At 46.6% G+C, this 21,747-nt stretch overlaps 1 protein-coding gene across 5 annotated transcripts in view; it reads right to left on the bottom strand.

Annotated features, from left to right (window-relative positions):
* Positions 1-21,747, bottom strand: part of DOCK11 (dedicator of cytokinesis 11) — a 1,133,414-nt gene that overhangs the window by 679,053 nt on the left and 432,614 nt on the right. For all 5 annotated transcript variants that reach the window (XM_086918718.1, XM_086918717.1, XM_086918722.1 and 2 more), the window contains one exon: positions 4,936-5,012. In XM_086918718.1, the coding sequence (XP_086774844.1) occupies positions 4,936-5,012 (77 nt within the window). The remainder of the gene's footprint in view (positions 1-4,935; positions 5,013-21,747) is intronic.

Below are 21,747 nucleotides of genomic sequence, written 5' to 3' on the forward strand. Positions count from 1 at the left end.
TACGGCATATTTGGTGTCCCACCCGACCTATTGTGAATGTTATGTGCAACTACCCTTTTATTTTTCCTTCTACAGCTTGATGGCCCTGTGGAGATGTTTGCTCGCCGTCAGGAAATTTGTAGCTCCTAAATAGATACTCTGGAATTGATGTGTACTCATTCCCGGCCCATATTGGTGGACTATATGTAAGAACTTTCCTCATAATTGTCCTTGCTTTCACCTTACATTAGAGGATGTATTGCTGTGTCCGGAATGTGCTGTAATTATGATATTGTTCTGCCTGGGAGGCAGGGGGGGGGGGTTTATATGACCTTCTCGCTCTTTATCATGCTGTACTATTGATTGTTCTCCTCACTTTGAATCAATAAATACATAAAAAAAACAAAAAACAACTACACAATGGTTCTGGGACAAGCTCATCCTCGCACTGCTCTGGTGCCAAGCTGGGTATATATGGTCCAGGAAACAAAAGCTTCCCTTCCCTATGTCTCCCTTTAAACTATAAATGGCAGGCCTCAGCTTAGTCCCTTTCAAGTTAATGAAGTTCCACGACCCCCTGAGGTACCCTTCCTGAGCTTATACAAGTCACATACCTCAGTCCTAGGCCTTCCCGACAAAGGCCTAACCTATTGTTTCTGCTCAAGGAGCAGTTTTCCCACCTCATTAAGGGGGAACACTTGAAGGGCCCATCTGCTTGCAGGTTAATACTAATTAGACAACTGAAGGTTAAGGCGGAAAAGTCTAATTGAATAAAAGTTACTTTCCCTAAGTATTATTAGCAATCCAATTGAACCAGTAAATTGCATGTTTAATAAACATAAAATATTGTGCTTGTACCATTCCGGTACAGTGTCCTAAACCAAAGATAGCAGAGTTATTAGTTTATCTGAACTTTAGATTTCCTTGTAGGAGCAGTTTAAGCATTATACAGTGAAAATAGCTTTTGGGGGCTAGTCTCTATAGGTACATGGCAACACTAACTTTTTACAGGTACTACATTTAAATACTATGCACCCTAGCTTGTGGACTGCCTGGCCTCCTTAGGTGTGACTTATTTCATATTTAAAAGTAAGGTAATTTCCCATCAAAAAGGGCTATTTTGACAGGTTCATACAAGAATTAACCGACCACCAAGAAAAAGTCCCTGAGAAGGTAGGAAACTAGAAAAAAGCTCCATGCTTCCCAGGGGCAGACCAGATAACTTGGCGGGAGGAAACCTCTGTACGATCTTACTCCATCCAAGCCTAAGACAGGCTATCGGTCCGCTATCTTTGTGGCATGGGGAGCCTCCCGTTGGACCTGGAGTACTGGGCCTAATCATCGGACCCGGGGAAAAAGAAAAGAAAAAACCCGGGTTCTCTGACAGTTTTATCTCCACTCAAGTAGAAAATTCCAGAAGCCCAGACTACGGGGACTACAAGCCCTTGCCATATCTACTTTAGATGTTTCATAAAGTGATGTCAGCATCTCTGCATGAGTCGGCGGATTGATATTGACCCAGTTTTTACAGATTTGTCTTCTTGCTATCAATATGGCATAGTATATAAATGACCTCTCTAACCCCCCAATGTTGTCGCTTAGCCCAAAAATAACTAAGTACCAAGAAAAAGAAGTTGAGGTTTTAAGAATTGATTCAAGAGATGTCTTGACTTCTTGCCAGAAACTACTAATATTGGGGCACTCCCAAAACATGTGGAGATCTGAGGCTGCTGGGAGGAGGCATTTATTACAGCACTTCCCTGATTGGAACTTAGACAGTCTTTGGGGGGAGTAGTATGCGCGATGCAAAGTAAATAATTGATTGCGCCTCAACCAGGCAGGTTTGATGATTTTATACAGGAGACTGAAAGATCTCGTCCATAGTTCTTCTGCCTGAACTTCTCAGTTTCCTCCCCACAGTTCTACCGGGAGGCTGAAGTCTCCATCTGCTTCCTCCATAATGTTCCAATAGAAAAAAGCAATCTCCTTACCACCACTAACTTTCTCTACTAAATTTTCTCTAAGGAACTGTATCCCCTGAGTTTAACCTTTTTCTTTGTCTGTTCTCGAAACCAGCTTGACAGTTGTATATATATAAACCATGATAAAGGTGAGCTAACCCTCTCAGAGAATCTTAATATCCCTGCCTCCAATAGCGCAGATGTGAAACTCTCGACATGGTGCGGAGAGAGCCCTGGAAGATCCCAGATAGGGGCAAAATTAGAAAAGTATGCCAGCCCAACCTTAGATTTAATTTGAGTCCATTCTTTTAGGAGGAAATGTAGAGTCTTTAGCCTCACTCTCTTAAAAAATCTCTGGTGACCAAATTTAAACAAAAAACCGTCAAGTGGGAGATTAGAGCCCGATAGCATTACCTTGAACATGCAACCATTTGAGTTATCTTTGGGGGTCTTTAATAACATCCTAAAGTGGGGCAGGTGAAAAGCCCAAGCATAATATTCCAGGTCTGGCAGTGCAAGTCCCTCCTTCTTCTTAACTTCTTCCATGCCAACCTGGTTGATTTAAAACTCCAGATAAAGGAATTAATGTTTTGTTGGCATTTAAAAAGTTGCTTAGAATCAAATGCCAGTGGGATGGTGTTAAATATAAATGTGTATTTAGGAAGAATAGTCATTTTCACTAGGCTCGTTCTCCCATAGATGGGAAGAGGGAGAAAGGACCATGCTTTCATCAGTGCCTTAGATTCGCGGAAAATCCGATCCAAATTAATCTGAGCCAAAATATTTATATCGTTTGTAATTCTATTTCCCAGAGAGCGGATTGAAGGTGTCACCGGGAGATGAAGATTTGCGATATTCCAAGCCATAAGATCGGTTTTCCCAGCGCTGACTTCGTAGCCCAAAAACTTTCCAAATTCCTCTGCCTTTTTTATGACCCTGGGAAAAGCCTGGTCAGGGTCAGTTGTATATATAAGAATATAACTGGCGCTTTTGTAAAGTGCTCCAAAACCTTTGGATTGTTCGAGTTCACATTATAATAAAAAAAAATGCCTTGCAGTCCCTGGGGAGATGCCATGAATGTGCTTTGAAATTAGAGCTCTGAGAGAAGGAGGACGACACGAAAAGGCAGCGGTGCAGGCATGCAGTGACATAGGAGGAGGGATGAATGCTGCTCCAATTTGCCAGGAACAGGGGAAATAATGAATAAACAGGGGCGGCGTTGGCATCACTTAATCTCTGCCCACCTGAAAACAACAAAATTAAACAGACCTTGTATAATGTAACTGCCGCTTTTGTAAAGCGCTTCAATACAGTTGAGTCAGTCGAGTTCATGCTCTATAAAAATGCTCCCAAAAAAGAATGTGACATTGTGTAATGTAACAAGCAGTCCCTGGGGAGCTGCTGTGAATGTGCTTTAAAATTAGAGATCTGAGAGGAGGAGCAGGGCAAGAGGAAGAGGAAGCAGGGTGGGCATGCAGAGACATGGGAGTAGGTGTGAAGGACGAATGATGCTCCCATTTGTCAGGTAGAGGGTAAATAATGAGTAAACAGGGACAGCGTTGGAATCACTTATTCTCGCACACCTAAAATCTAAAAAATTAACCTGACCTTCTTTAATGTAACTGGTGCTTTTGTAAAGCGATCAAAACCATGCGGGTCAGTCGAGTTCACGCTCCAGAAAAATTTCCCCAAAAATTAATCTGACCTTGTGTAATGTAGCTAGCACTCATGTAAAGCACTCCAACACATTGGTTGTTTGAGTTCACATTATATAATAAAATGACTAACGGTCCCAGGGGAACTGGTTTGAATGTGCTTTGAAATTAGAGTTCTGAGAGGAGGACGAAAGGAAGAGGCAGCGGGGAGGGCATGCAGCAACATGGGAGGGATAAATGCTACCTCCATTTGTCAGGTGGAGGGGAAGTAATAAATAAACAGGGACGGCTTCAGTATCACTTAATCTCCACGCATCTAAAAACAAAAAAAATTAAGCAGACCTTATTTAATTTAACTGGAGCTTCAATACCTTTGAGTCAGTCGCATTTGCGCTCTATAAAAATAGAGAAAATGCAACAGGAGTTGCCCAAGCTGTGCTGTTAACTGTTGTGCAAGGTTGTGCTGTTGAAATTCAGGTGAGCAAAGATCGCTAAAGCAACAAGAGGCGCAGAGGGAGGGGTTACGGGAAATCCTTGCACTTTGAAGTCAGAGAAAATTAAAGAGGCATCCTCGAAAACAGCATCTAACATTTCATCTCAGTGTTTGAATGGGACACGGAGAATAATTGTGGGGGCCAAAGCTGAACCACCGAAGACTGGCAAATAGTGACATGAGCAGGAATCAAAGTAAAAGAAAAACCCCAAATGAACTCATAAAAACAAAAGCATAATGTTAATAGTAATTGGGCGGTGCTCTGTGGGAGGAAACCAAACACAAAAAGGAGGGACAAAGGAAGGATTAACCTCTAGCAAGCCAGCATTTTGGAACTACAATTGAAGGGACGAATAAAAAGGCAATGGCCCACAGAGGGAATACAGCATGTTTTGAAGAGACAGCACATGCGCTGCCTAGGCTCGACCTAAAAAGGGTATGACAAACAACACATTAATATTAGGTAAATTTCTATTTGATTCTATCAATGATTACAATAGGGCCCATTTTCCTTTCGAGACAGAAAAACTGGAAGAAGGTTGGACATGGGCGACTTTTCTGTCAGAAGGAAGGGGAGGAGCCATCCTTTGTGTCAAGTTGAAGGGGAGGAAAAGTGTTTTAAACTTTAATTAGGTTTGATAGTCCTGAATATTGATCCAGGTTTCATCTCCTTATTATTATTACAAGACACATGTACTAAAAATGACCTGTGAAAACAAAGCTTTGATAGAAGCAAACTTCTACCTTATAGAAAAGACTCTGAAGCAGGCAGAACTGTCTCACTAAATAGAATACCATGTTGCTCTCATATTTATAAATGTGTATTGCAGAACATGCATGAACTTACTTAAATGATCAATGGAAACACATTCTATTGAAGCAGTGAACTGGCCAGGGATAACCTGCAATTTTGTCTTCTCAGGTCTAAAATATACAGCGAAAAGAAAGAAAAACTGTATTAAGTAAATAAAATATGAGCAACTTTTTTTTTTAAACTGACCCACATTGTGTCATGACCTGATATTGCCTAATGAAATGGATTGAAATCTTGTGGTTTACTTTTATCTACCAACAGGAACAGCACAAAAATGAGAATCTTTAATTCAAATAAAAAAGCATGCATTTTAAACCAAATTAGAATTGAAGTAAATGTGCCTCAAATTGCCTTTCATATACAGTAGCCACCCCAGAGCAAACCCATCACACAATACTTATTTAATTTGTCTCAATAATCATTAAGTGGCATTACACCCCTACCTTTTCCTACCTTTTCCTAAATGCAGTGGATAATGTTAGTGAACTTCAAAGGAAGAAGATGCTTCCCTTAGGAGTGTGAGTTATAGAGGAGAACAGAAATAGATCTGGCAAGAGGAAGAATGGGAATGCTACAGATGCCTTTGATGTGATGTATCATTGTGTGTAGTAATATAATGGAATTATGTGGTATTTTACCAACAGAGCAGGGAAGATGTTTTTTCAACTTAGCAATGAACAACCTAGCTAAAGCAAGACTGGAGTAAGTTATTGGGTAGACTCATTTGGCATAAATGGACAATTGAATAAGTACCTAAACCAAGAGTTCAAACATATGGTTAGATCACTGATATTTCTGGGAATTGTAGGTTGATGTTTGTAAGAAATGGGGGTCTCTAGTTGGCAGAGGTAGGTACCTTTGTGCAAGTAGGGGCCCTTGCTTCTAGTCAGGGTAAGGGGGATACACTTCTAAAAAAAAACCTGCTCACCCCCTTGGTAGCTTGGCACAAGCAGACAGGCTTATCGCAGCGGCAGTGTGTAAAGAATTTGTGAACACATACAGTAATACAGTGAAAACACTACAAATAGACACCACACCAGTTAGGAAAAATAAGTAATCTTTATCTAAACCAAAACAAGACCAAGCGACAAAAATCCACAATGCAGTAATAAAAATAGGCCTTTCAGATGTTAGAAATAGTTCTGTTCAAAGCAAATTGCAGATGCAACAATTTTCACACAAAGTACCTGGGATGTGTCACGCAAACAAACAAAACGGGCCGCAGGGAAGGTGATGCGTTGATTCCTTACTCCGGGGGAGGTGATGCTTCGGTTCCTTATGCTGCGCAGGGGAGGTGATGAGTCGGTTCCTTACCGGAGAGGAGGTGATTTTTCGGTTTCTTACAGCGTGGGGAGGTGATACATTGGTTTCTTAATGCGTCCCCCAACGATGCGACAAACTTGGCGCCTTGATGCAATGCGATGATCCGGGACGATGCATGGATTCTTCCAGCTCCCAGCAGAAAAACAGTCTCTAGAGGTCCAAAACAACAGCAGACACCTCTTTGCAGGTCATAACTCCCATCACGGACGTTCAGGGGAGCTGGTGGTAAAGTCTTTGTGTCCCTGAGACTTCAGAACAGGAGGCAAGCTCAGTTTCAAGCCCTTGGAGATCTTCCTCAAGCAGGGGACACAACAAACAGCAAAGTCCTTTTTTCCTTTCCTTGGCACCAAGTTGCCACTGCAGGCCAACCTCAGACAGCAAGCAGCACAGGGGCAGTATTCCTCCTCAGCTTCTCCGGCTCTTCTCCTTGGCAAAGGTTCCTCTTGATTTCCCAGAAGTGATGTAAAAGTCTGGGGTCTGAGTCTCTCTTTTTATACCCAAAAATCATTTGTTCTCTGAAGGCAGAGAGTGTCTGTACCCAGCCTAAACCAGTTCCGTTGGGGCACTTTGCAAGTGCACAACAACCTCCATTGTCAGTGTAAACCCTGGCTCCAAACACACTACAGGGGGGGAACCCTCACTGTGAAAGGCAGGTACAGCACTATTTAGGTGCAGGCGCTACTCCTCCCACAACTCCAAATGCAGACCAGGCCTATTCAGCCCAGCCCTGACTCATTAGACTTCTGGAGCCGCTGCCCCTCTCCAACCCTAGTCATCCAGAAGCCAGACATGCAGGACACAAACCCAGCAGAGGCACACTAGATGAATAGGCAAGAAAATATCTGCTTTCTAAAAGTGGTATTTTCAAACAAAGAATGTAAAAATCACCTTTACTAAAATGTGCATTTTGACATTCTTAGTTCAGGCATACTAAACTTTATTTTTCTACCTTGTTCCTAGGGCCAGTTATGTTTATAAGATGTTATAAACAAACTCCCCATTCTGTCATATGGGAACAGGTAGCCTTGCAATAGTGAAAAATGAAATTGGAAGTATTTCGCTATCAGGACATGCCACACCCATCAGGGTATGTCCGACATTTCACAATGCACCCTGCTCACAGGGGTAACTTGGCCCTACCTTAGGGGTGACTAATGTATAGAAAAGGAAAGGTTTAGGGACTGGCAAGTGTGTGCACTTGCCAAGTCGACATGGCAGTCCAGACTGCACACAGGCTGGACAATGGCAGGCCAGAGTTACATTTTACATGCTGCTTCTGTGGGTGGCAAAATCAGTGCTGCAGCCCACTAGCAGCATTTGATGTACAGGCCCTGGGCACACACAATGCACTATACTAGGGTCTGACAAGTAAATCAAATAAGGCAATCATGGAATCATTAATCCATAACAACAATTTACAAACGGATATGATATATTCTAGACAAGAAGATGGTGTGTGACAGGAGGGGTTGTGCAAACTATCCCACCATCCGAAGTCAACAAAAGTCATAGAAAAAGTGAAGAAGACAGAAAATACTGCTACATTTCAAAACACGGACTATTTACTATTTTCCTAAGCACAAAAAAATTAAGTCATTCATTCAGGGTAACTTTAATGTTAAAACCTATACTCATACAGTTGCAATGAACATTCCACCTGCTGTAGCAAAGCTGGACAGTGGAATGGGATGTCTAATTTATATTGGGTTTTCCTAAAGCATTCGTCCTAAATTCTTTCTTTTTTTAACTCTTTTTATTAACATTGCTCACAATATCGTACAATTTAGGACAATATTCATATAGCATATGGTGGAATGATATTACACAATACAATGGAAGACTTACATTGACACAGGTGGGATTGTTAATACTCATAGATCTAGCCCTAGCCCGCCCCTCAATGCCCTGTAGTTCTTTCAAGGCCCCCAGACTTTTTTCCATTTCTTTATGCACCCCTGGACTTATAAATAGTTTCTTCAGCTCTCTGGCACCAATCTAGATCTCACACCCACTGGTCCCTCTGTGGGGGCGCCTGCGCTCCCCAGCCACTTGCAATATTTCTTTAGCCACCCCTGCTGCCATTGCCAGCCAGAGCTCATTGTGTCTGGACCAGTCCGTGGCCCCTTTGATCATCAACAATAGCCACCTAGGTTCTAGTGGGACCAGAAAACCCACTACTGCTGCCATTGTGTCCACATCTTTAGCCCAGAAGGGGACTATCTCTGGGCATTCCCACAGGATATGGAAGAATGTGCCCTCTCCTCTAAATCCCCTAGCAAATAGGGCCTATTGGCTTCTTCCCCAGGCATATAGATGGGTGCGGGGGTAATACACCCAATGTCTATTTTTTAGCTGCACCAATCGGAACCTGACGCAAATTGTAATTTCTCGGGGGCTCTGTAGTGCATCCTGCCAGTCGTCGTCTTCCCGGGCCCCAATGTCTCCCTCCCATCTTTCCCGCCTAAATTCTTTAATTTGATAAGAGAAGACAAGTACATTACCTAGATGTCAATTTTAGCCTGTAACTTCAGTGCTAAAAGAAGTGCTGAGAGCAGTGTCAAGAGTTTTACCAAGACTTGGTAGAGGCTTTATGTGCTGAGAGGAGGAAGGATATTCAACACTGAATAGTTAGTTACCTTTCTCAGAGTATAGCTGGGTATCCTGTCAGTCAGGATTGTTCTGGCATCTCTGTACCAATGTTCACCTAGAGGGGTTTTCAGCAAGCTTCCTGGAGCACCATACAAAAAGGGTAAGCTGGAATTACACAATTCATTATGTCTCAAAGGATGGCAAACATGGGTTTCTTTATGCCAAATGAATGCCAAGGATTACAAGAAAGGGGTATGGAAAACCTTCTAGTAGCCTTTACCAAGATAGCAGTCTGTTCACTGGGTGTTATCTTAGGTTCCTAATTCATGATGAAATAAAGCATTTTCCTGAGACGTCACTTGCTCTTTGAATCATATATAAAGTAAGCAATCATGAGAGGAAGGGATCATCTCAAAGCATTTGTTAAAGGATTTTCTTCACATTCCTCATTTTGTTGCTGCAGTTTGTGCCCCTGATTTAATCCTATTGCTATTAGAAAATAATATCCCCTGCTGGATAATATGCCTCACTTATCTCTCTTTACTGATATCAGGGGAGCTTGGTTCCTTGCTAATAACTTCATTAATAATATTCATCTCCAACCATGAGCTACAAGACTGCCAAGGATATGTTTACCCTTACAGTTTTTTTCCTAACAGGGACCCTCTTAAGAAGCCACTTGACACCTTTCACGTATACTATCCTGTGCTGGATGGCATTATGGCTCCTGAGTGAAAGTCAGACTTTCGTCGGATAGAGCCCTGCCAAGAACTCTGTGATAACTTGTCGAATTTCTTCTATGACAAAATCAATCTCATCTATGCTTCTTTTAAGGCAGCGGATAGATCTGTCGTAGAGGCTATACCCCTGATACATTCCATCCCCAAAGACACAAGGCTAAGTGCGTTTAAATCTATCACCGTGGATATTGCATTAAATAAACTTAAGCTTTGTAAATCGGGTTCACCTCTAGATCCCATGCCCGCTCAAGTTTTCTCTACAGTTGCTCCTGCGATTGTGCAACCCCTTCTATCAATCTGGAATTACTCTCTCTCATCTGGCCAGTTCCTGGAGACTGGGAAGCAGGCCATCCTTATTCCCCTCTTGAAAAAACCTGAGGCAGACCCCGCTGTTCTCTGCAATTATCGCCCGATATCGTTGCTACCTAAGCCAGCTAAAATCCTGGAAAAAATAGTCCAAGAACAACTCTCTGACTATTTTGAAAGCAATGATCTCCTACATGACTCGCAATCCGGCTTTAGGACCGGGTATAGCACGGAGACAGCACTCCTGGAGGTGTCGGAGACCGTGCGGGAGACTGTGGACAGGGGAGAGGTAGCCATGTTGGTGCTCCTCGACCTGTCCGCAGCTTTGGACACGGTCTCCCACGCCATCCTCTTGAATAGACTTCGAGATTTGGGGATCTGTGACACTCCTTTTGCCTGGATCACCTCCTTCTTAACGGACCGCACACAACAAGTATGGTGTCGACCATTCTGGTCTAAAAACAAGAAACCGCTTGGTTGTGGGGTGCCCCAAGGATCTGCCCTAAGTCCTCTTTTTTTTAACGTTTACGTTGCATCCCTTGCAAAGGTGATTGAGTCATCTGGGGTGAGAGTGATCTCTTACGCTGATGATACTCAGCTCATTTTTTCATTTAGAGATCACTCGCCCCTTACTTTTAAAAACTTCAGAACCTGCCTTTCTAATATTGTAGCCTGGATGACCCTTAACACGTTTAAACTTAATACGGACAAAACAGAGGTGTTGTTTTTTAATCAAACGAGTCCCATATCACCTGCCACCTGGTGGCCGGCTGAACTCAACCCATCACGTTCTCCAGTTATGGTGGCGTGTAATCTCGGAGTCCAGTTCGACAACGAACTATCTTTTAAACCCCAGATTCAGAAAGTCACCTCGGCATGCTTTGGTAAACTCCACATGTTAAAAAAAATCACCCCCTTTCTTCCCACGGAGTCACTGAAGACAGTGACTCATGCCTTAATCACCTCGCACCTGGATTACGCGAACAGCCTATATGTGAGACTCCCGGCCTACCTCCTTCATAGGCTGCAGATCGTGCAGAATGCTGCGGCCAGGCTGATCTGTAAAGTCCCCTTTCGACATTCCATCTCACCCTTCTTGAGGAAATTGCATTGGCTCCCGATCACTGCCCGCGTCAACTTCAAGGCCCTGGTACTAGTTTTCAGGGCTCTGAAAGGAAAAGGCCCTAAATACCTTAGACGCAGACTAAAACGAGTCCATTCTTCTCTTAATCTAAGATCCAACCACCTTCGCCTTTTACTCCACCCCAGATTCCGACTGGCGAGAAAAGGTGGTAGAGCTCTTGCTGTGATTTATTCAAAACTGTGGAACTCTCTCCCCATCAGCCTCCGTCTCATTGACATCGAATCTCAATTGAGGGGCAAATAAAGACCTTCTTATTTTCTGGCTGCTAAAATTTCTTTTCCCTCAATCCGCAATCTTTAGCGCCGGGACACCCCCGTTGGGGGTAACTGTGCGCTCAACAAATGTCAATAATAATAATTGTTAGAACCGGCTGTCTCTAGTTGGCAGAGGTATGCACTTCTGACAAATAGGGACACACCTTTTCTAGTCAGGGCAAGGGGATCACACCCTTTGATAACCCCTGCTCACCCCCTTGGTAGCTTGGCAGAGCAGACAGGCTTATCTCAGAGGCTGTGTGTTAAGCATTTATGACCACATACAGTAATAAAGTGAATACACTACAAATGGACACGACACAGTAGTATTATAAAAATAAGGATTTTTATATAAGGCTTAGCACAAGACCAAATAACGAAAAAAATATACACAATCTTACTAAATACTCTTGGAAGGGAAAATAATAGTTCAAACGTAGTTTCTTCTTAGCACAAAGTCTTTTTGTATCAAAGCAACTCTTCTTCCTGGAAACACAGTTCTTGGCAACAATGTAACCCACACGGGAGTTACACGACGTCGAGGCAAAGTTAATCCAAAGGTTCGGCGTCGACCGCGAGGAGCGCTACGTCGAGCCCGGAGTCACACGGACCCCCAACAACACAGTACCTTAGGAAAATGAAGCACACGATGATCAGCGGCGTCGAGCAATCCGGCCTCGCGTCTTCGGTGTCGATCAGGCCTCAGCAGGCGTCGTTGTCGATGATGCAGTTGCAAGAGTGAGCAGCGCTCACGGCGTCGAGAGGGCACGAGGTCGATGCGATCAGCAGCGGTGCAGACACGAGGTCCCTTGGAGCTGGAGCTGAACTCACTACTCACTGGCGTTGCTGCTGGCGTCGATCAGGCCCGGCGGCCGGCGTCGAGGAAGCGGGACACTTGAGCCGTCACTCACGGTGTCGAGCTGGATTCGGCGACGTCCGTCGGCGTCGAGATTGCTGGTGTCTTTCAGAGGCGCTGGATTCACAGGTTCCAGCAAATAGCACTTGTAGCAGATGAAGTCTTTTAGCCCTGTGACTTCAACAGGAGACTCGCACTCTTCCAGTCCTTGGAGATTTTCTTAGCAAGCGTGAGAGTACACACACAGTTCCTCTCTCCTGGTTCCTTGGCAAAAATAAAGAAGCACAGCAGGATTCCCCCCAGCAAACAGCACACTGGCAGAAGGGGTAGGCAAGTCCTTGGATCAGCAGGCTTCTTGTCCTTGATTTCAAGGTTCCTTGTCAGAAGTGATCTAAATTCTTGGTTCAGGGGTCCTTCTGTTATACCCCTTTTCGGCTTTGATCCCTTTGTCCATGCAGGGGAATTTCCCAACATCCTGGGTCTGTTGTGGGTGGAGCCAGGTAGAAGCACCTGGCCTATTCACTGAGCAGGGCTGGGTCCTCAGACGCCCAGCAGGCGGTGGAGCCAGTATTGTCACCGGCAGGAGCAGAGCTATCGGCCTCCTGGTAGGAGGTGGGGCTAGGATCGTCCATGGCAGGCACAGAGACATCAGCCGCTTGGCAGGAGGTGGAGCCAGCATTGTATCAGGCAGGGCAGGCTATCAGCGACTACTCTCCCCCTACTCTCAACGCAAATGTCCCACTCATCCCACACTGACTCATTCAGACCTCTGGAGCCACCCAGCTCCTGTCACACACATGCAAGACCAGCAGAAACCAGAAATGGTTAGACAAGAAAATAGACACTTTCTAAAAGTGCTATTTTCAAACCCAGAGTCCAAAAACCATCCACACCAACGGATGCGTAATTAAACCCCGAGTTCAGGGATACCAAACTCGACATTGCACCATGCTCCCCGAGCCAGCTAGGATCGTAGCATTAATAATCCCGGCGGCCCATTCTAACTAACGGAGAGCAGGTTACCTCGCAATAGTGAAGAACGAAGATGGCTGTCATTCACTATTTAGGACATGCCAACTTGGTTAGGCTTGTCCTACCTTATACTTACAATGCACCCTGCCCACGGGCCTACCATAGGGGTGACTAACATGAAGTTAAGGGAAGGTTCGAGGAACTGGCAAGTAGGTGTACTTGCGCAGCCCGCGTGACAGTACCAGACTGCACGTAGGTCTCGCAATGACCGACCCGTAGACATTCTTTTACGAGGCCGCTCTGGTGGGTGGCACAACACGTGCTGCAAGCCCACGAGCGGCATTTGTATTTACAAGCCCCGGCACTCCTGGTGCACTAGACTAGGGACTGACAGTAAACCAAATAAGCCAAACATGGAATTCAATCGATACATCAATTTAACATAGGGAGCACTTGCACCGTGGCACTGATGAGCAGTGGCACCGTGCCCAAAGCATTATCCAGCAAAACATCGTAAAACAGTGGAGGCAAACAGAAAAAATGGAGGAGAGACTCAAGCCAATGATGTCAGGTCTAACACGTGTCTCCTCCAGCTGAAATGTGGGGAGAACTACCCTTGACCTAGGGAGTCCTCATCACTAAGGCGGAAAAATCTGGACAGACCATCAGCATTGGCGTGATCGGTACCAGGGCGGTGTTCCACCGTGAAGTCCATCCCCTGTAGGGAAATGGACCACCTCAACAGTTTCGGATTCTCACCCCTCATTTGCATCAACCATCTGAGGGGCCTGTGGTCTGTCTGAACCCGGAAGTGAGTCCCAAACAGGTAGAGTCTTAGCTTCTTCAGCGCCCAGACCACAGCAAATGCTTCTCTCTCTATCGCACTCCACCTCGTTTCCCTGGGAAGTAACCTCCGACTTATGAAGGCTACAGGCAAGTCTCGGCCCTCTTCATTCACCTGAGCTAGAACAGCCCCCACGCCATGCTCTGAAGCATCCGTCTGGACAATAAACTATTTCGAAAAGTCGGGTACCCGGAGTATAGGTGCTGTGCACATTGCAGTTTTCAGGGTATCGAAGGCCGTTTGACAGGCATCAGTCCAGATCACATTTCGTGGCTGTCCAGATCACATTTCATGGCTGCTTCCTGGAAGTCAGCGAAGTCAAGGGGTGCACAATGTTACCGTAGTCCTTGACAAACCTCCTGTAATAACCCGTGAGTCCTAAGAAGGCTCTCACCTGAGTTTGGGTTTTGGGCGGCGCCCAAGCCAGGATGGTATCAATCTTGGGTTGCAGGGGGCAACCTTGCCGCTCCCTACTTGGTGCCCCAAGTACACCACAGAACCCTGCCCAATCTGGCACTTACTGGCTTTGATTGTGAGGCCTGCTCTGCGCAGGGCCAACAAACCTTCCTGGAGGTGGTGCAAGTGTTCCTCCCAGCTGGCGCTGAACACTGCGATGTCGTCCAGGTAGGCGGCACTGAAATCCTCCAGTCCAGCCAAGACCTGGTTGACCAACCTCTGGAAGGTGGCAGGGGCATTCTTCATCCCAAAGGGCATCACCCGGAACTGGTAGAGCCCATCTGGTGTGGAGAATGCTGACCTCTCCTTTGCCCCATCGGTTAGGGCGATCTGCCAGTACCCAGACGTCAGATCAAACATGTTAAGGTACCGGGCAGCCCCCAACCGATCTATGAGCTCATCAGCTCCGGCGATGGGGTGCGCGTCAGTCTTCGTGACTGAATTGAGTCCTCGGTAATCCACGCAGAACCGAAGTTCTGGTGAAGCACCAGGCGCGGCAGCCTTCGGGACCAAGACCACTGGGCTGGCCCAAGGACTGCTAGAGGACTCAACCACCCCTAACGCAACCATTTTGGAGACCTCCTCCTTAATGTATGCTCGGACCTTGTCAGTCACCCTGTAAGCCTTGTGCTTCACAGGAGGGCTGTCTCCGGTGTCAACATCATGGACACACCAATGAGTGACACCCGGAACCAAGGAAAACCGGTCAGGGAATTGTCCCAACAGTTGGCGACAATCCTGTTTCTGCTCTTTAGCACACAGGAGGTCAGGAAGAGGCTCACTCTCCTCCTCCATTCCAGCATCTGTAGCTAGGAGCATGCCCACTTCGGACCTTTCTAAGTGGGGCTTCAAATGGTTGACATGCAGATTTCAAGTCCACCAAGTAGGTGACATCGCTCTTCTTCTCCACAACCTTAAACGGTCCAGTCCACCTGTCCTTGAGCGCACAAGGTTCCACAGGGGACAACCCAAACTTCCTGACCAGGCTGAAGCTCTACCAGAGTGGCATTCCGGTCGTACCAACGCTTCATCTCCTCCTGGCTGGCCTCCAGATTTGCCTGAGCAAGATCTCTGAAGCGCCGAGTCTGGTTCCTAAAGGCCAGCATGTAACTGTACACATCCTGGGGAGGTTTCCTGGGAGATTTCTACCAGCCTTCTTTGACCAGACTCAAAGGCCCTCTTACCGGGTGACCATACAAAAGCTCAAAGGGGCTGAACCCTAGAGACTTCTGCGGCACCTCACGGTAAGCAAACAACAGTCATGGCAAGAGGACGTCCCATTTCCGCCTCATTGGTTCTTCAAGACCCACGATCATGCCTTTAAGGGTCCGGTTGAATCTTTCAACCAGCCCATTTCCTTGAGGGTGGTAAGGAGTGGTGAACTTGTAGGTTACCCCACACTCCTTCCACAGAGACTTCATGTAATTGGAAATGAAGTTGGTGCCCCGGTCTGACAACCCCTCTCTGGGGAACCCCATCCGGGAGAAAACACCCATCAGTGCCCGTCCCACCATGGGGGCCGTCACTGTTCGGAGAGGGATGGCTTCCGGGTACCGTGTGGCATGGTCCACCAAGACCAGGATGAACCTGTTGCCCAGGGCTGTCTTGGGGTCCAGGGGCCCAACAATGTCAATACCCACCCGGTCAAAGGGGGTACTGACCACTGGAAAAGGTTGGAGGGGAGCCTTCTGCTTCCTTCCGCTTTTCCCACTTGCCTGGCAAGTGTGACAAGTCTTACAATGGATGTCTACATCCCTTCGCATATGAGGCCAATAAAAATGGGTGACAAGCCTGTCATAGGTCTTATCCTGCCCCAGATGTCCAGCTAACAGAATGTCATGAGCCAAACCCAGTAGGAAGGCTCTAAAGCGCTGGGGTACCACCAGCACACGGGCTGACCCAGGCTCAGCAGCCTTAGGCTCGCTATACAGGAGGTCGTTCTCCCAGTACACAAAATGTGACCCTGACTGATCACCTGAGGTTTGGGCTGAGGCCTGCTGCCTCATACCCACAAGAGAAGGGCACACTTTCTGTTCGGCACATAATTCCTCCCTGGAGGGACCACCATCCTGCTGCCAATGGGTCAGCTCGGGCAGGTCTCCCAGTTTGGCAATTTTTTCCCCTGTGGGCTCCAGGGCATCCCCCTCAGGGTCTACCTCCTCCTGGACCACGGGAACTACGGGGGCCGGTTTCCCGCGCCTCCTGCCTCTTCTCTTCACAGCTGGGTCCTGGGCCGTACTTTCAGACTCCGGGACCCCATCAGCACCCTTACTCGCTGTCATGGATCGAGTGGTTGCACACACCCACTCTGGCACACCCAACATTTTCAAATGCGTCTCCCTCTCCACCTTAGCCCAAGGGGAGTCTTCCAAATCATTGCCCAGGAGACAATCGACAGGCATGGCGGGCCTCACAGCAACCTGAAGAGTACCTGAAACTCCCCCCCATTCAAAGGAAACTTGAGCTACCTCACACTCTTTCTGGGAGTTGTCAGCAGCTATCACGGGGTAGAATGCGTGGGGAACCACCTGCTCTCTGGACACCAAGTGACACTTGACAGCTGTCACACTCGCTCCGGTGTCTCTGAGAGCTTCCACTCTATGGCCATTAATGGTCACCCACTGCCTATATTTGCTAATGTTACTAGGCAGAGGGGGTGGAGGGACCATTTGCATGTCTCCTAGCGAGACCAGGGACATCTCTGCGGGACCCCTCCCACCAGGGACAACCATCTCTTCCCCTCCCAGGGCTACACTCGCCAACTGACGGGGGGTGCACGCGGCGGTGCATTCGAATTCTTCATGGGACACTGGGGGTCATAATACCGGTGTCCCACCTGCCCACAAACGTAGCAGGTTAGAGGGCCCCTATGAACAGGTTTACCCGTCGGGGCCCCTGGCTTCTTCTCAGGGGGAGGCTGGGAACCTTTACCTTGGTTCCCTTGGGGATTACTTTGGGGCCCTTTCTGGGACTCCTTCTGTTTACCCTTACCCCCCCACTCTTCTGCTGGGGACCCTGCCCACCTTTGGCTGAGTCTCCCACTGGACCCTTGTGGACCCTGGTACTGACCCAGCGGTCCGCCTCCTCAGCAAGTTTTCTAGGGTTAGATATCTTGCTATCAATAAGGTGCTGGAACAGCTCTGGAAAACAGTTATTAGACAAATGCTCCCAAGCAAACAAATCATAAAGAGCTTCATAACTTTCCACTTTGCTGCCCTTTACCCAACCATCCATGGCTCTGCAAAAATAAGACACATATTCAACCCACGTCGTACCAGGCAACTTCTTACATTCTCTAAAAGCTTGTCTGTACTTCTCGGGGGTTAGGCCATACCGCAACATTAAAGCATCTTTCATATGAGCATACGACATCCTATCCTCAACAGGCATGTCTAACAGGGTATCTCTCCCCTCATTCACAAAGCGACCCCACAACCCCGCTCCCCAATCCTTCTCAGGGACCCGGTGGGCCAACAATGCTAACTCGTACGCTTTAAACCACTGACCAATATCTTCGTTCCTATGATAATCTTTTATCACATCTTTGGGAAAATAAAACCTACTTTCTGCAGGCCCAGATGGGATGCTGCCACCAGAGGGATTCAATTCTAACTTCTTAGCTTGGATCTCCAACTCCCTCAACTTGGTATCACGCTCCAAAGCTAACTTTTCTCTTTCAAAATCCAACCTTTTGGTCTCCAAATCAGCTTCTCTTCTACCTCTTGCATTTTCTAACTCCAACTGCCCATTTATCTTTAGCCTTGCCATTTCCATGTTGTATGCACGCTCCTTTGCCCTTTCTTCTCTTTCTTCAGGGGGAAGACCTTTGGAGGAAATACTGCTTCCGGGAGAGGACACCGGCCCATTCACAGGCGCCTCCTCATCCCCATCCACTGGCGGTTCCACCACCGGATCAGTGGGATCTCTGGCCTCTGACCAGGCCTGCAATGCTTTGAGATATTCCTCTTTTCTTGAGATGCCTTTGGTAGGCACTTTTAACTGCTTGCAAAAGGATTTCAGCTCCTTTAAGCCGTAGTCGTTTATCTTCGCTCTGTCGAATTCCTCCACGACAACAACAGGGGTAGTGACTCCGGTGTCACTCATGGTAAAAACTGGCAGTGTTCAAAAAATCAAGCTTCAGAAAAGCGGAGAACAAAAATAGGATCCTACCAAGTAGATTGTGGCTGCGCTATGGTCTGCTTTCACTATGTAGAGCACACTAATCACTGCACATGGGTCATAAATGCAAGGTTCAAATCCTCACAGCTGCGTCCAATGTTAGAACCGGCTGTCTCTAGTTGGCAGAGGTATGCACTTGTGGAATTTGACTAAAAAAGGCTCCCTTTTCCCCTGGTGTCCCATCATGCACCCTATCCACCCTGACATCGACCAGGCAAGCCGATCCTCCTACTTCAAGCACAAACCCCGTTGCACCCTCTCTTGCCTGCTCTCTTTCTCGTAAAGCTGACACATGCCAAGAATAATGTCCAGCTACCATGTAACCTACGGGTTTCCGTCCCGTTCGATATTTTTTCCTTAGACCAGAACTGAGTCAGTCGGATGGTTGACTCGGAGAACCCCCCCTCCCTAACTCTGTCACCGAACGAAGCAGCTCTTGCTCGTCAATGATTTCCTAGTTTGCGAGGACAGCCACGGGTTGGGTTAACAACCAAGGGAAAACCTAATCAAACACACGAGACAGCCACGAAGAAGAATAGTTTACTACAGCCAATTCTCCTTCCTCCCCGCTACACACACATACCATTGTGAGACATCACCACCTTTGTGTACGAAGTAAAGAACGCACAATGCCTCGTCCTCTTTACCTTTCCGACAGAAATGACCCTGTAACAATGCCTCGATTCTCTGTCCTCAGATACTAGCAACCCTGTAACTTGTCACCACAATCACCCCGATGCAATATGTTTGTCTATGTGTAAATGCTATTCAGGTTATTCTTTAAACGAGAACAAGTATGCTATGTCTTCTGTATGCTTACATCATGAATGATTGAATCAAGCCCAAGGGAAACTCCTTTCTTATTGTACTCGTATTGTATAAAAGTGCTGATATGTTTCAAGCAAAGTAGACTACTCCTGAACCCGCTTGGTGAAGGAGCTCTCCCTTAACTCGAGTTCTGGAATGAAACCCTTTCAACTCGAAGACCACGGACTCTGCTCCTCATTTTATGCATTACCATTTTCTTGGGTAATTATAGAAATTCGGAACGGCGTAAATAACTAGCTTTTTATTTACCACATTAATTGGCGCCTGAACAGGGATGCTCCCTCTTCCCTACGCGCCGGCGATGTAAGTCGGGTCCTTGTCCCCTTCCATACTTTCGACGGACTTCAAGTGCACAACAGCGGGGTGTTCCCGCTAACTCCCTCGAGACGAGGAGGAGGCAGACTGCGACTGATCATCCACACGAGGCGGTGAAGAAGATAGCGGAGCGTCCCAACCCAGAGCCTGAGCAGTGAGAGTGCCGAGTCTGAGGTCTTTTGAGCCCCGAATTCCTGCGCAAGCGTCAAGAGTCCGATGACCAGGTCTTCAAGTTTTTCTTCTTGGTGAGTATCACTGAGATAGTATAAAGACGGGTTCCATTTTTGGAAAACGGTAAAGACGTGTTTCATTCGTGAAACCGGTATGGTTGCACTATATTCTAGTGTATAAAGTGTTTGCTTTGTTTTTGTATATTCCAAGTCTTTTTAATCGTAATTTGTTGAGTTTAAGAATGCCTCTGTTTTCCAAATTACGTACAATTGGCACCAAAAAGAATCTGTTAGAAAAACCAGTTAAAGTCCCGCCTAGGGACACTCCTGGATATTTCATGTACAACAAACATGGATTGAGTGCCATATTATTTTTAGACCTTTGGGTAGACTATACCAAGAAATTAGAGATGGCATACAGATGGCCTGCCACAGGTACATGGGATATAGAATGCATTATGAGAGTGGAGGAAGAATTATGGAAAAGAAAGGCGAGGCCCTCACAGACAGAAGCCATTGAGTTATGGCATAAGGAAGCGCACAGGAGGGCCCAGAAAGAACTAGGGAAAGTCGAGAAAAGTAAGAGAATGTTGGAACAGGCTAAAGAAAAGCAATTACAGGAAGAAGGTGAGAAAGTCTTAGTTGAACAGGTAGAGAGAGAGAGAAACGCCCTTGTTACTGGCATTTATCCCGTTTTGTCTGAAGAAATTGTAGAAGAACACCCCAAGTCCCCGGTGAAAGTGATTCCCACTGCTCCCGAAAATTTCCTCCCTGCCTATCTGTCCGAAGCACCCCCCGCTTATGTAAACATGCCTAGAACACGTCCGTCCATACGTGCTCCTGAACTAGTAACCGGTGGTTCTACCTCTGATTTAGGAGTGTCCGGGAACGGGGCTGAGGATAAAGACGATGTCCCGCCTCTTGAGTGTCCTTACGACCCCGAACCCGGTAGTGGCCCAATGGCCACGATATCAGAGAGATTAAGACTAGCCGTGGGTCAACTCCAAAAGGTCCCGGATATAACGAAACATTTGGATAGAGTTTACGAATTCATACGGACAAGTGAAGGTCCGGATACTCTGGTCCAGGTCATGAAGAACAGAAAAGTTCCCATCAGAGGACTGCTCCTGCGGTTCATCATAAATTGTCTGATCCGGGAACTAGACCCGGTAATGGAAGCGTAGACTCTGAGTTAATAGATCTTAGCGATCAGATACACCGAGGAGCACACGATCTGGGACATCAGATCGACAAAATAACTAAAAGATTGGTTAAGAAAATTGTCACTATTCACTCTGAGAAAGTCACACAGGAGGACAACTCAGAGGAAGATGATAGTCCGACACTAGACAGAATGAATTTCCTGGGTGTAGCGCGACATTGTCCTGGCTCCAAGTGGCGAACCCCACGAATGTCGCTGAAAATTAAAAGATTAGACCCTTCTTCGAAAGATCTTTTTCAGTCCACAGAAAGAGCCCTAGATGAATGGATGGACAATGAGCCTCCCCTTACCCAGCAAGAAAAAGAATTGGCCCGGTCTGCCACCCATTGGATATCACAGCACCGAGTGTATGGCCCAGATATAGTAGCGCAAATGTTCTTGGCTCTTCCCCGAGCAGAACAACGACTAGCAGGTATTTATATGGCCCAACACCTGGCTACCTTATATGAGAATAACTCCCACCGACCAGACAAGCTATACAAATTGTTACAGGAAGTAGTGACAGATAGATGGAGGTCTCGGGGACCGGAATTGATCAACACCATTCTGGACCTACGCCTCCGTTTCCTGCAACTTACTTTAGCCTCATCAGATCATGAACCTTACGGTATAGGCCAATATCCTTTACAAGAAGTCCACCCCATACC

Source organism: Lissotriton vulgaris, chromosome 4_1 (assembly GCF_964263255.1).
Source record: "Lissotriton vulgaris chromosome 4_1, aLisVul1.2, whole genome shotgun sequence".
NCBI lineage: Eukaryota > Metazoa > Chordata > Amphibia > Caudata > Salamandridae > Lissotriton > Lissotriton vulgaris.